This window comes from Gallinula chloropus (genome assembly GCF_964237585.1).
Source record: "Gallinula chloropus genome assembly, chromosome: 11".
Classification (NCBI taxonomy): domain Eukaryota; kingdom Metazoa; phylum Chordata; class Aves; order Gruiformes; family Rallidae; genus Gallinula; species Gallinula chloropus.
The window spans coordinates 9061147-9076211 of NC_140096.1; the positions used below are offsets into that span (position 1 = coordinate 9061147).

A 15065-nucleotide genomic window follows, 5' to 3' on the forward strand; every position below is an offset into this window, starting at 1 on the left:
CGGTGAGCAGCCGAGCCCAGAAATTGCAGCGAAAGCCGGCGGCGGCGCTGCGGCCCCGCGGGGCTCCGCTCGCCGCCCAGCCCGACCGCCGCGGAAGGGGCAGCCGAGACGAGGGGCGCCGCTTGCCTCCGCCGACAGCAGCCGGATTAATCGCTGCAGAGCCCCCCGGGCCGCGTCGGCAGCGCGGGGCGGTCTCCCGCACCGCGCCTCCTTCCCCGCAGCCCGCCTCCCGCCCCGCCGCCTCCCGCACGGACCGCGGGCGCCCGGCCCCTCGACTCCAACTTTTCCTGCCTGTTGCACGCGCTGAGCATCCCGCTCCGGCGGGGATGGACCGTCGCTAGCCGGGACCAGCGGTCGGTCGGCCCGGGGCGGGGGGAAGAAGGACGCCTGCCTTCCGGGGCTTCTGCGCCCCCGCCGCCGGTACCATTTTCGCTGTCCCGCGCTCGGCGGGCATGGAGGTGCAGCTGGGGGTCGGCCGCGTGTACCCGCGGGCGGGGGACAGGACCTTCCGCGGGGCTTTTCAGACCTTCTTCCAGAGCGTCTGCGAGGCTTTCCAGGCGCCGCGGGAGGAGCCGGACGCCGGCCCACAGCCGCCGGCGTGCGCGTCCTGCCCCCCGAGCCCTCGACCACCGCCGGGCTCGCCTGCCTGCCTGCCGCCACCGGAGCCCCGCAGCGCCGGGAAAGCGCTGCCGGCCGGCGGCCCCGCCATGGGCTCGCCCTTCCCCTGCGCCGGCGAGCTGCGGGAGCTGCTCTGCGAGGCGGGCGGGCTGCCGCTGCTGCCGCCGCCCGAAGCCGAGCCAGCGCCCAAGGAGGACCCGCTGGGCGACAGCGCCAAGCAGCTCTGCCGAGCTGTGTCCGCCTCCATGGGCCTGGCGCTAGAGGCGCTGGAGGCGCCGGGAGAGCCGCTGCCCCGCGAGGACTGCATGTTCGCGCTGCCCGCCGGGCCGCCCCGCGCCCCCCGCCCCGCCGGCGGGGACCCGCCGGAGCCGCCGCCCGTCCCGGCCGCATTCGCGGGCGTCGAGGCCGTCGACGTGCCCGCCGGGCCGGGGCTCTACCGCGGCTCCCCGGGACCCGCGGCACGGCCGCCCCCCGGCTTCACCCTGGCGCCGCCGCCCGCTCGCATCAAGCTGGAGAGCCCGCCGGGGCCGACGGCGGGAGGCGGCTGGGGCGTCCCGTGCCGCTACAGCGCCGAACTGGCCCCGCCGGCTCCCGCACCCCCCTGGCCCGCCTTCTTCGCCGAGGAGGGGCAGCTCTACGGGCCCTGCGCCGAGCCGGTCCCCGGCCCCTTCGGCTGCGGGCGCGGACCGGCCGCCGAGACCGCCGACTTCCCCGCCGACGCCTGGTACCCTGCGGGCCGGGCGCCCTTCGCCGCCCCCGCCGCCTGCATCAAGAGCGACCTGGGGCCCTGGGCCGAGGGCTACGCTGGCGCCTACGGCGATGTCCGGTGAGTATCCGCGTCCCGCCGGCACCCCGCGCCCCCGCTTCCCCGCAGCTGCCCGCTAACGCCGCGCGTCCGGCCCGCCTGGCCCCGCCGCGGTTCACCTCCGCTCCTCCCTTTTCCCGGGGTGCCGTCGCTTGTGACGGCCGGACCCCCGTGCGCTCGCTCCCCTCCCGGTACCCGCCGCCGTCCCGAGCACCGGCCTCGGTGGGTTCGTTCCGCGGGGCCCGCTATCCCCTTTCGCCGCGGGGTCGGGACGCTGCGTCTCGCGCACGGACGGGTCCCGGGGGCGAGTTAAAATTGGCGGTGAGCCGGGGATGCGCTCGGGGGGACGCGCCGGAGCTGCCGAACGCTCAGGCAGGGAAATGCGTGTGCGGGGAGCTGAGAGCCGGGAGTGTTCTACAGCAGGGGTAGAGCAGTGCCGAGGAGTACGGCAGGGGATGGAAGGTGCGTGAGAAGGATTCGATCGGAAGTGATTTTTCTTTAAAAAAAGGAGGTTAACGCGCTCTCTGAGTGAGGTTTACGCAGCCCGAACCAGCGGGCGTGCAGGAGCACAGTGGCAGAACACACTAATGCATGGGAATCGCTGCGGCCGATGCAACGGGAGTGAGAGCGTGACTGAGAAGGGGGTTCTGCTGGCTCAGGGTACCCCAGCTGCAAGCTGTGGGGATGGCCTTGTCTGGGGTTGGCACCCTTGGGAGTTTCTGTGTGCTCCCCGGCCGTACTCCGTGTGTGGGAGCAGAGATGGAAACCAACGGATTTCCCCTCTGGATTAGCCCAGGGCAGATGCATCACAGTCCTGCTGCTGTGCCGCCTCGGAACGCTCGCAGCTTCTCCTGGGCAGCGCAGTGATTGTCACCCACACGGCACTTTTCTTGGGGGGTTTATGAGGAAGTTGAGGGTTTCGCAAAGAAAGTGAGGTGAAAGCAAGGAAAGGCCAAAATGAGTCACCTGCACATATGGGAGCAGCGATGGGAGCTGTGTGCACCCCGGGTACGTTCCTGCAGCGTCTGGGTGAATCCTGGCCACAGTCTGTGCAGAGGGAACAGGGAGGAATAGAGTTGGGAAAGTTCTAACTGGCTGAATGGTGCCAGTGGGTGATGCAGATTTTGGTAGCAGGAGGCTCAGTGTGGTGATGGTTTGTTTGCCTGCGAAGCCCCTGCAAGAGAACCCCCCACAGATGGGGAACGCCGTGGTGTGAAGAGCTGTGGGTGTCTGAGGCGGGCAGCCCACAGCCCTGTGGGCAGGACCTGGGCAGCAGGTACGTTCTGCCCAGGTTCTGCCTTTAATTTTAATGTAAATGATGCCTCACTTATTCCTGTGGGAAATGCTGTATCCTGGTCTTCCTTGTGGCTCTGCTCAGCGTGCTGCCTCTGTGTCCCCTGGCACAGCGGCTCTGAGGGGCCTGGGCTCACTCTAGCAGGATTCCCACAGGAATCGGCGGTGTCTGGACTGGCACAGGGAGCTTGTGAGCTCCATTGCCTTGTCCTTTGAACTCCATTGCCCATGCAGCAGTACCTGGCTGCTGTGAGTGGGCAGCGGACTGATGGTGCTCACACCCCTGTGTGCAGCTCTAACGTGCTGCGAGGAGAGCGGGTCGCTCCTCTGTGATGTAGTTAAAGCCGTGCGGGTTAATCGCTGCCAGGTTTATATTTACAACCTAACAAGGTCCCCACTGACTTCATGGTGTGCTCCCTATCGATTACTGTGGCTTTTAACGCTCTCCTGGATGTGCCACTGTGTCAGCGCAGTGAACAGCCGGAGCCGGTGGCAGCGGATCCTGCACCAGCTTCCAGGCTGCAGTGCTGGTAGGGAAGGAGGGCACGGGAGCGGCACCACTTCATGGTGAAGGTCCCTCAGCGAAGGGCCAGCTGCTTCAAAGCCCTGCTCCCCTGCAGCCTCCCTGGGCTAGCTGTGAGCTCTGGCCCTGTGGGGCACAGCATAGAGGGATTCAACCTGTGGAAAGTGGAGCCGCAGCCCTTGATTTGAGAACGGCCAAGAGCCCTTCCCTGGGCTCACTGCAGCTTCCTCAGCCTGAGGAGATCCATGCTGCAGAGCCCCACACTGCTGCAGCCATTGGTTTGGGTTTGGGGTTCTTAGTGGAATAGTTCACCTCTAAAGCCATGAAAGAGGAGGGCTATATTGCTCCAGGGAGTCCTTGATGGAAAATTGGGTGCTGGCTTCCACCTGAGTCTGGGATGCAGCACACAGCTCATAAAACAGCTGCTGTCAATGGCTGGGTGATGCCTGGGAAGCCAGCAGGGCTGGTGGGACCGAATTAGGTGGCCCCTGGGCAGAGCTGTCCTCGCCACCTCGTGTTGGGGTCTGTGGTCCCCAGGCACAGAGCCCTTGGGCTGGGATGGGCGCTCGGAGAGGTGCTACTGCAGCTCCATAGCTGTTGCCTGTCCTGCTGTTCGTACCTGGGATTGTCTGGGTGTAGAGGAGTGTTACAGAGGAAACCAAGTCGGCGTCAGCACAATCTGATTTAGCTGAAAGCTTTCGATACGGCACACCTGATTGTGCCAGCAATGCTTATGTGTAATTAGCAAATTAATCCAAGCTTCTGTTACACTCTGGGCTTGTAGCTGTTTATCCCTGTGCTCTGGCCGGTGCATAATTGTTAGCAGCAGTCTTTGAGGTGACTAAATAACCTGTTTTTAAGAGCAAGACGTGGCTTTGATAGAATAAATCCAAAGTTACCACGTCAAACTGACTTGTGAGATCCAAACACAGTGGCAGGGGAGCAGCGTGGGCCTTTCTGGTGTGAATTAGAATGGAGTGGGAGAAGGAACTATGGCCCAAGCAGGGGAACAAAGGTGCTGAATGAGCTTAAGGGGTAATTTGTTCAGGAAAATTGAGCTGTCTGTGTAGTTCCAGATGGTTTTTAGGTGGCTTTTGCTGTTACTCCTGTTCCCTGTTGGCATCCCCGTGTTTGCTGGTTACACCTGCCTGCAGATGCCTTCCTCCACAGTCAGCATGGGCACGTGCCACGTGCTCGGGCATCGCCTGGCACAGTGGCTGCATAACCCTTCCTGTGGCCAGCCACGTGATGGAGGTACTGCCTGCAGACAGCATTGCAGTGATGTTACCCGCTGGAGGAGATAAGAGCCCGATAAAAAGATGGGGTAGGTTATCAGGGCAGCCAACAAACCAAGGCAAGAGGCAGTTGGCTGGGCTGCCCTCACTCCTGGCCAGTACCCAGCCACCACCTGACCTGCACCTGCCTTGGCGCTGCATTGGCATCCCCGTCCCCAGGAGGGGCCTGGGAGTCCCAACCCTCAGCTCTTCGCTGGTGGGACTCAGAAGCCCTCGGGAAGGGGAGACCGGACTCCTGTCTGCTGTCGTCAGGGTGACCATTCTGCTGAGGGGAACGGGGATGTTATGTTAATCTTACCTGTGAAGACGGGCCGTGCGTGGAGGGATGCTGCTCCCGAGGCCCGTCCCTGCCACCAGCGCTGTCACTCGCGCTGGTCCACAGCTGCTGGTGCAGATCCATGGGCAGCAAATCTCGGGAAGCTGGGAAAGTCATCAGCCTGCTGAAGCTTTTTGGTGGATCCTGGTAAAAGGAGGAGAGAAAGCATAGAAAAATATCCCTCCTCATCCCCTCTCAGTTCTTGTCCCTCCTGGCAGCTGTAGAATACGACAGCATCAGTCCTGCACCGGTGCTGTGCCTGGTGTTGGGCGCTTGGGACTCCTTTAACCAGGATCTGGCACTGGGTTGGGCTGTGACAAGATGCTCATCTGTCATGGCTCGAGTTAAAGTTGTGAAACAAGTGATACCCTGCGGCTGGGTAACTGGAGCAGCCGGGATGTCGAAGTTCTGCTCCAGCTTCGTTCTTGCACAGCAGGAGAACTGAATTCCAGCCCAGGAGAGCTCGTTAAGGGTTGGTAGGGATCTGGTGCTTTTCTGAAGTCAAAAGGACAACATATGTCAGAACACTGACTGTGAATGACAGAGAAAGCCTGTCTTGCAGCCCGCGCAGGAACCTGTGGCTTGGAGTGGTGATGTACCTGAAAGAAAACTGCTCAGCTCTGCCTTTCCATGTGTGCTCCATCCTCGGGATGAGCATCAGCCCGGGGGATCATCACCATGGGGATGGGCATCAGCCCTGGTGAGGGATCACCAGATCACTGCCAGGACAGGCGGGGCACAGGGCTGCATCCCCCCTTGGGCACGTCTCCCCTGGGGCTGCCACAAGCACCAGTGGACATCTCGTGTCGCGCCACAGATCCTGTGGGTTTGTGGGTGCTTGTGCTGGGAGTGCACCACTGCTGCCAGCCTGTCCCTGCAGCATGGGGCAGGCAATTCCTGGAAGTCTCTGCCTCCAGGCTCTTGCTGGGAGCCAGGGGGGTGTGGGAGAGTCCCACAGGAATTAAAGCAGAAACACTGTAGCAGGGTGAGGGATGCTGGATGGCATCCACCGGGCAGCGTGCAGCTCCCCCCGCCTCTGTCCCAGACCCTCCAAGGCCATGTGCAGCTCTGTGCCCGTGGTAGGCTGGCACTGTGTTGCCCCAGGCCTGGGGTGAGGGGATGGTGAAGGCTCACAGCACGTCCAAAGCAAGCTTCAGGTGGGTGGCTCCAGGGAGAGCTGCTCGGGAGCCAGGGTCCCACAGTGATGCCCCACAGCTGGGAGGGGGACTGGGACCATTCATCTTCTGCAGGGAGAAATTCCAGTGTCAACTCAAGCCCTGGGAATGTGTTTGTTCACAGGGGACAGTTCAGTCTGGGGTGGTGAGAGCGGCCTCAGCTCCGGATTTAAAACCAATCTGTAGTGGAAGCAAAGTTGGGTTCTTTGTGTTGTTCTGTCACTCGTGTTAATTGCATCTCTGTCTCAGCTCCAAGCTTCGTTATGTTTGATGAATCGCTGTCCTAATTGCCGTGCCCGTCTGGCCATTGTCACGTAACTGGCTTTCGGGCTGTTCTTGGCATGGGCTGGTGGCTGGCTGTTCAGTGTGAAATGGATACTTCCCGCTGGTGCTGCTGGGCTGAGATTACAAAGTTAAATACAGGAGGGAAAAAAAACATTTTATCACCCAAAAGAACATTTAAAATTCAACATGTGAGTGTTTATTGAAAGGAAACTATTCTGTGGGAGACTTTCTACTACTTCTAGTAAAGGCTGTTTGTTTCCTGGGTGTGCTGGTAGATCCCAAAGTTCCAGTGAATGACTCTGGCAGTGAAACATCCTAAATGCAAAGGAAAAGCAATTCCCCCCTCACAGGTTCAGTATCTTCCCCAGTGAGCAGCTCCAGGCAGGGCTGGGGTGTGAGTGGTTAAAGGAGGGTTTTGGTGTTGGTGTTGCAGGGTATCTGTGTGCCTTGAGAGGTGTTGGCTTTGCACATTCTGCCCTATTGCCCCACTGGCTTCCCCATTTTCAGGGTGTCTTGAACATGTTGGCAAGTGGCAAACCCTGTCCAGGCACTGCAGGCCCGAAGGCAGCGCGCAGCATCCGATGAGCCAACCCGATGGAGGGGCTGATGGGCCAGGGTGTTGTCCTCCTCTTGCCCAGCTTATTCCAATGTTCCTTGCAATTTAAAGTGAATTTTCTTACTTTGAGGCATGTTTGCTGCATGAGGGAGCTCTATGCCAGGGACAGACACCACAGAGGTGCCTGGGACAGACCAACCATCTCGTGCCGGCTGGGAAGAGGCTGCTGCGTGACAGCACCTTGTGTTGGTGATGTGGTGCAGGAGGCATGGGGCCTGCCTGTGTCCCTCTGTTAGGCAGGCTGAAGGCTTTCCCAGCAGTGAAGTGATCTCTTCTCACCTTGGATGAACTCACGTCCACACCACACTCACAGGGACGCAGCATCAGCACAGTTTCTGCGTGGTACCAGATCCTTCCCAGCTCTTTTCCCTCATGACAGCCAGGATGCTGCGTGCATGAGAGGCAGGTGTCCCATCTCCCTTCTGTGGAGCGGCTGTGCCTGGTAAACAGTGGCCAGACAGATACAGGCATGTCATTTCCTACTCCCTGGCTGGTGCAGACATGCCATCCTGCCTCCTGCTTGCCTCTTGTTTCCTGGGCAGCTTCTCCTTGGTACCGGGGCAAGGGGCAGCTCCAGAGTGCACCCCACGGGGCTCTGCGCAGCCCAGCACCGCAGCACGGCATGGCTGATGGCCAGCAGTGTCTTCAGTGAGTCTTGTGCTTCAGCTGGATCTTCTCTTCCTCCTCTTCCCACACAGGTACCAGCTGGTAGTGCCTGGAAGATCCTTTCAGGCCATTGAAGGTCTCCTGCTTGGGAAGCGTGCGCAGCAGTGTGGGTGTAGAGGGGCTGGTAACCTACTTGGGGTCCTTCCCTATAGCCTGGGCTTCGTGGTCCAGTGGCTCACAAGTTGGGGAGGCCACAGCACCACTACACCTTATTAGTGCACTCTCTCCAGGAGTATTTGGGACAGCAGCAGCCGTATTACCTTCCAGCATGCTGGTAGGACATGGGGAGTGCGGAGGGGTCACAGTGTGGGTGGCCAGGATGCTGCTGCACCCACAGCATAAGGGTTCTAATAAGGTCTCTAATCCATCCGTACAAGGGGTAGCTCAGGGTTTGACTTTGAATACGAGCAGTGGGAGGATACAAGGAGCTCTTACCCAACACACAAAAAAAACACATTTGTTTGCTCGTAGGTCCTGGCTAGTGTGTTCTGGGAGACATTCATCCATCCTCTGTGTGCAGTGCAGGGGGAGCGAGTCAGCTCTGCACTGGGGAAGCTGGTAGCCAGGGTCTGGTTGGGCGGGTGAGCTGTGCCCATGACCAGTCATGAGGGAGGGAGGTGTTTCAATGCTCAGGCTTTACAGAATGCAGGCAGCAGTGATGAGGGGGAAGGAAGAAAATGCAGAGATGATGGTCATTCCCTGTCATTCAGGGGTTCTCAGCATTTTGAGATGCGCGGTCCTGAGAGGTCAGTGCTGGCAGCTGTGGTGGGAAGAGCAGGAGAGATGAACCTCAGCTCAGCCGCGACGGGTGGCATCAGGGCTGCTGGGCTGGAGGTGCCAGGCTTCACCAGCCCCAGCTGCCTGGCACGGCTCAGCAAGCATTGTGCCGATGTGCTGGGGCACCAACCAGCCTTCAGTTGTTCCTCTGGGCTCTGAGGAGGGCACTGCCAGCTGCCTGTGGGCTGGGGTGGGCTGTGTAGGGGGATATGGTAGCATCTGTGCGGGTGAGCGCTCCTGGCTTGTGAGTTGTGACCTGGTCCAGCCCTGACCTGGCTTTGGAGGCTGACTGCCCCAGGGAAGCTGGGCTCTCTTTGCTTTCCTGTGGTGGAGGTGAGTGGTGTGGTCACGTTGGGATTTTAACTCCAATGGGCTGTGGCCCTGCTGTCAGCATCCGCCCCCTGCGCAGACCGGAGCTGTCGGTGTTTCATGTTGGTACCAGTGATCCCAGTAAGCTTGATGAAGGGAACTGACCCAGTTGTCATGGTGAGGACTTGTGACAGAGGCTCCTCATCCCTGTTCACTGTCCCTGCACCCGCTGCTGTCTGTCTGCTCCACTGACCTGCCCATGCTGCTCGCCCATGTCCAGCTGCAGCTTTGTCCTTCTGCCGGTGCCGGATGCGCGACAGCGCAGGGGAGGAGCTGGCACTGGGAGAGCCCTGAGGCTCAGTGCCTTCCTTGCCCCTCAGGCTGCTGCGGCGACCTTGGCATGAATTACTACTGGTAGTAGTACCTGATGCCTTTATTGCACTTTGCTCCTGAAGCACGGAGAGCAGCGATCCATTCAGCCTGCAGACTCTCAGACAAAAGGGGAGTTATCCCTTCCCTGTGGTGGGAAGAGGGGGTTTGCTGCCAGGGGATTGCTCTGGGAGCCGTCCCGCAGAGCGTGGGGATGGCCATGGGCACTGGCAGCCCTTGGAGCTTTGCTTCAGGTTTGGTTTTGTGCTGGGTTTTGGGAGAGCGCCCTGCAGAGGTGTCCTTGTGCCCTGGACTTTACACCTGTCAATAGTCCCATGTCCTCAGGGATGTGTGACCCTGTTCTGTCACTGGGCAGCAGGACGGTGTCCGCAGGAGATGGGGTGCCTCACCTCGGGTGATCCCAGCGGGAGAGCCTCTGCGCTCCCTGGATGCCTGTCTGGGCAGCAGGAGGGGGCCAGGCAGGGGGGCAGGCTCGGCTCGTGCCGCTCTGTTCCCTCTGCTTTTCCCCTGTTCAGAGGTTGGAGCAGAAGCCGGAGGGAGCGAGGTCACCTGCACACTGCCACGGTTCAGAGCTCCCGGCACGGGGGAGCTTAAATAGTGAGAACAAATAAAGTCAAATGCTTGACACGTCCTCAGAAGCGGTAAGGGTGATTTATTGAGGGACAGGCCCCAGATGAGGTGATCCCATGGTACTAGAAATCATTTGGAAAATATAGCCCGGCCCCACAGGTATTTATAGCTGCTGCCCTTTCCCCGGGTGGCAGCACCCGTCCCTCCAGGCAGGAATCGGATGCCACCCAGGTCCGGGCGTCTCGGGTGTCTGCAGAGGGTGAGTTACACCCCGAGCTTATGGCAGGTCTGCTGGGCACAAGTAAGCAGAATGGGCACACCCAGTGCACACAGTGAGGGGGGTGTGGGGAGCCAGGGGTTTCGCTGGGGGGTGGCTGGATGCCCCCATCGCACTGCTGAAGGGCCCTGCGGTGCCATGGGCCACGCTGAGCTCCTTGAGGTTGCACGCAGGGTGGGTCCCACTTCCAGAACAGCTATAGGAACAGAAGAGATGCCTAAAGTAAGGTGTAGAAAGTCACTGTGGAGCTGCCGACGTTAGGCAGTGCCAGTTCTGTATGGGGCACCCTGTTCTGTGTGAGCACAGCCGCCTGCAGAACTGGCTGGGGAGGGCAGCCGGGTATCTTCACTGCACATAACCGTAGTGGGCTGTGGTGGGTCGGTGCCACGGGGGGAGCTGGATGCCTTCAGCACCCTCCCCATGCACTGGGGCTGGCAGCGTCCTGGTTGGTGCCATGCAGAGCATGGCGAGCTGCTTCGGTGTTGTGCACTGTGGTGGCTGCTGCTCGTGTGCCAGCACGGCCATAGTGATGGATCTTTATCTTGTGGGATGTCTGTGGCCAGGTGTCTGTGACAGGCAGTGTGTGAGGGGTGTCCTGGGATGCTGGGTCCAGGGTGCCAGCACTGCTGCAGAACTCAGTGTGAGGCTCTTGCTGCAGTCTGCGGAGGATCTGATGCACTCGCATGAGGGTGGGTGGGTGCTGGCTGGTGGGTCTCCCCTCACTCCACACCAAAGTGCTCCAAGGTGGCGGCTTGGGAAGAGCCTGGGGGTAAATCCCACGTTCCAAGAGTACCTGCACCCGTCCTGTTGGGTGGTCTAGAGTTGCTCCTGTTGGGACCATCCCTGGAAATACTGGTGGAGAGACTGCAGGTTTCCTAAATACAATTTCTGGAGCCAGTGGGACTTCTTTGGTTCTCCACACGAGGTGGGAACGTGCTGGGCTTTGCATTCCTGTCCCCCGGCATTCTCCCTGGTCTGGGAAAGCATTAGAGGCTGCTGCTTCTTGCTCTCCCAGGATCTTTGCCTTATTTTCCCAGTGTTTTCTCACCACCCCCCAGCCATTTTTCTGCTGTTACATATTTCAGCTGCACTCACGTCTTTGCTGGGCAGAAAGGGCAGAAAAAAAGCTTTGACCTTGGCCCATGTGCTGCGAACAGAGTCCAGGCACAAGTTTCTGTATCAGTAATTTCCTAACGAAGGCTCCTGCCTCCTCCCCCTCTGTGCCTGTCTGGAGCAGTGCGTTTCCCCTGTGCTGTTGGGGAGGGTTTGGAGCATCTCGGCAGCTCTCAGGGAAGAGAGAAAAGGAGGGCAGTAATTTGTGTGCAGATCAGGTTAATTGCTTTTGTCTGGGTGGCACTTGGGTGCATTAACTGGAAAATGAGATTCCACATGTGAATATTGTTCAGATGCTATTTCTGGGATGGGGGATGGGTGGGAATGTGTTGTCTTCTACCTGTGGTCATGATATCTAGTTTTTGTACACGTATCCCTTGCAGAAGTAATGTCTCCATCCCTTGCCCAGTGCCTGCTCCATCTGTGCTGGAGATGTGGAGGAGTGGGCACTTAGCCCCATCCTGTCCAGTGGGAAGGAGCATTGGTCATGGGGCCGCCCCAGCTGGCTGGGGCTCAGCACGAAATCACCACCTCTTCTTGTCACTACTCGGGCACCTGGGGGAGAAATAACCCTCTGGTCAGCCCGTCCCTTCTCCCACCATCTGGAAGTGCTGGCTCCATTTAGGTGGGTGGCGGCACATGCCCAGCTCAGGTCTGACGCCCGGAGCCGTGGGTCCTGCTGGGACCATGTCCCTGGCTCAGCTGGCCCCAGGCATTGTCCCCGTGCGTGCTCATACACCGCAGAATGCGTGTGGCCATCCCAATGAGCTCAGCCTCCTCACATGGCTTTAGTTTGCTGGCTTTGGGCTATTTACTTGGGTTTTATGTGTCCCCTGTGGTCGGAAAGTCTTTCCCTGATAATATGATCTTCCACTTGCAGAGAAATCTGTTACTTCCCGATCTGCTTCCGAATCCCCAGGAACATCTTTAAATGGTTAGGGGAAAAAAATAGCAGCTCAGGGACTAATTTATTTTCCCCTGTCTTGTTTACAGCACAGCCCATGCCAAGCAACAGCACCTTGGTGCTTGGCTGTTTTGGATGGTGGCTTTGAAGGGGGAGCAAAGCTGGAATGTGTGTTGGGAGCATCCTGCTGCGGGGCTGGGCTGTGGGGGTCCGAGGGACAGCGGTTCTCCCCGTGTTTAGCTCTCCTGTTCAGCCATGCTGGCACTTAAACACTTGAGTTACAGCCCGAGCTGGGAGAGCTGTGAGTCCCAGTGGGACGAGGGGACTGCTGGAGGTTAGCAGGGTGTGGGACTGCCACTCTGCACGCCCCTTTCCCCTTGAGGGAGGGGGCATCCCCTGGGGTCAGCAGGGCAGGGAGGATGGGGCTCTGCCCCGGCATCCTTCGGCTTCCCCAGAGCCAGGGTCAAGATGGGCGCTCGCCCGCTTTGTCCTGAGCTGGCTGTCATGCTGCTCACTTGACAGGGGGGGGAGAGGCAGCTCTCAAGGCCGAGAGGCCTAAACTGGGATGCGGCAGCTGAGTGGTGATTTGTGGGTGGAAAAGGAAACAATTCCTGGCTGCTTTGGCTCTTCACCGGCGCCAGAGCAGGACTGATGCAACCAGGGCGCTGGGCACGTAGAGGACTGCAACAGCTCCTCAGGCCGGCGTGCCTGCAGACCTCAGGGCCTGCCTGTGCTTATGGGAGATCCTCCCATGCACACTGATCCCCTGGGATCATCCAGGGGCTGCTGCTGCAGGGCTCTGCCCCAGGAACGCTTTCGGCCCCTGGCACAGCTGGTCCGGCTGCCCAGCCCCACGTCACTCGGAGATGGTGCTGGTGACAGGGCAGCGCTCCGAGGCCATGCTGGCTGGGCTGCTCTGAGCTCACTGCAAGCGTGCCACCAGCCATCATACTGGCAGCACAGGTGTCTGCTCACCCCACTCCTCCTGTGGTGCTGCCGCAGCCGCGGGTGTGGGCAGCCGTGAGCCATGGGCACCCGCGGCCTTTCGGCAGCCGCCGGCCAAGGCAGGGCCACAGGCAGGAGGAGCCGGCTGGAGCGCAGCCCGTTGCTGCGGGATGCTGAGGAATTTGCCTCCACGCTGCCTCTGCTGCTGAGATCAGGGCTGAGGGTGCCAAGATGACCATAGATATGCGGAACCTTCGTTATAATTTGTGTGTTTACTCACTGCGAGATGACTCAAAGCGTGAGCTGCATTGAGGGCACGGGGAGATGGTGGTGTTGCGCAAGTTGTGAAGCCTCCCGTAGCAAACAAGTGGTTTGCCAGCAGAGCCGAGCAGAAATTCTGCAGGGAATGCTCAGAGCCGTTTCCAGACATAATACGGAAGGATCCGGGTGCCCCTGCAGCTGTGTCTGGTACAAACATGCCTAAAAATAACCCGATTCTGCCAGTAAGTTACAGGACCAGCTGCAGCTCCCACCTCAGCCAGCCCGGACACCCCTCTGGCAGCGGGGCATGGGGCAGGACCCGGCACGGCAGGTGATGTGCAGCTGGCACAGTGAGCCCGTGTCCTGCTTCTGCGAGAGGGAATGCTGGGGTGGGGACTTCTCCCTGAGCTGGGTCTTGCTGTTTCTTCCTCTCATCCCCATCCATCCCCAGGGCTGTGAGGAGGATGAGGAGGAGTAGGAAGGGTGCTGTCTTTTGCAGCTCCAGCTCGTGCACTGTGCCTCCCTGGACAGGTCCCTCCAGTACCGGCCAGTGCTTGTGGTCTGCTCCTTTTCCCATGCTGGGTTCCTCTGCTCCCTGACCGTTTCCAGCTCAGCCTCATCCAGCAGAGAGATGAAAATGCAGAACTTGTGGCAGCGGTTTCCTTAGCAATCGCTCCACTGCAGGGAGAATGCTCCCTGTGTGAAGTACCCGGGTCTGGGAGCGAGCGCTGACACCCCGCAGCATCCTGGCTGGAGCCCTCCCCTCACGGGAGTCGTGCTGGCAGTCTGAGGTCCGAGTGGGGCAGGGAGGGCTCTGGTCTGCAGCCCCTCTGCACCCACTTGTTCTTTGGAGCCGTGATGGGGAGTGGACTTTTCAGACCGGCTCCCACAGAGGCTGGTGCCAGCTGTGGAGCTGGGGGCCTGTTTTCCCTCTGGAAGCAAGAAGAGCACTGTGAAGCGCATCTTGACAGCAGGGCAAGGTGTGGAGCCCTATTCCTCATTCCTCATCACAGAAGAACGTGGAAGTAAAGATGCTGGAGCCTGTGAAAGTCCTGGGAGGTCAGTGAGATGTAACGGTGGGTGGCTCATGGGGTTTTCTGGTGTCTTGGAGGAGGTCAGGCTCCAGCAGAACTCGGCACCAGGAACAGACTGTGAAACCAGCTTCTGAAAGTAGAGAAAATCCGATTTATTCAGCCAGGCCAGCTCAAAGGCTGAGACCTGCTTGGAGCTGCACAAGCTGGGAAGCGTGGCAGGGTTTCTTTGACCTGTGTAGAGAACAGGGCACGGTACAGTGGGTAACGGCTACTAAATCTTAGGAAGGGGCCAGGCAGTGGAGGTTTGCAGAGCATGGATGAGGCTGACTTGGCTTTATTAGGCAGCTGACTTGAAATGCAGTCTGCTTTGATAAAAGCAGTTCTAACTTTCCAGAGGAACAATTTAAAGATGTTCACGTTTCCACTGAGTTTATGGAGCATTTGGATTCAGCTTGACACGTATCACAAAGTATTAACCTGGCATCTAATGAATAAGAAATAAGGGACATATGCTATGTTCAGAGTTACAGAATGGAAAACCAAAAGTCGTGACGACCTGTATAATTGCTTAAAAAACCCCTGTGGATTTGGTAGGCAGGAGAAGGCTCTTGCTAAGGAAAGGACCTGTCATGTCCTCTGCAGAGGCACCAGTGTGGCCCGATGTAAAGTGAACCCATCTGTGTGGTGCCAGGTGAAACGTGAAGGTAGGTGACACCACCGAACCCATTCCCCAGGGGAAATCGTTCCAGATGCAGAAAGGATGCAGTTTGATTACCCAAGCAGAGGAGCTTTGCTGCCAAAGGGAACTCTCTGTGCATTGGAGGTTCCGTGCGATGTTGATTTAGATCAGTTTCCTTCCTGCAGGCATCCTCCTCCCGGAGCACTGTGACTCC

The 15065-nt window shown here is 59.3% G+C and overlaps 1 protein-coding gene across 1 annotated transcript in view; it reads left to right on the top strand.

The window, feature by feature from the left end:
• Positions 1-284: 284 nt before the first annotated feature.
• AR (androgen receptor) overlaps positions 285-15065 on the top strand; it is a 43073-nt gene continuing 28292 nt past the window's right edge. Inside the window, exon 1 of the mRNA XM_084269206.1 lies at positions 285-1444. Coding sequence (XP_084125332.1) covers positions 453-1444 — 992 coding nt within the window. The 5' untranslated portion in view covers positions 285-452. The remainder of the gene's footprint in view (positions 1445-15065) is intronic.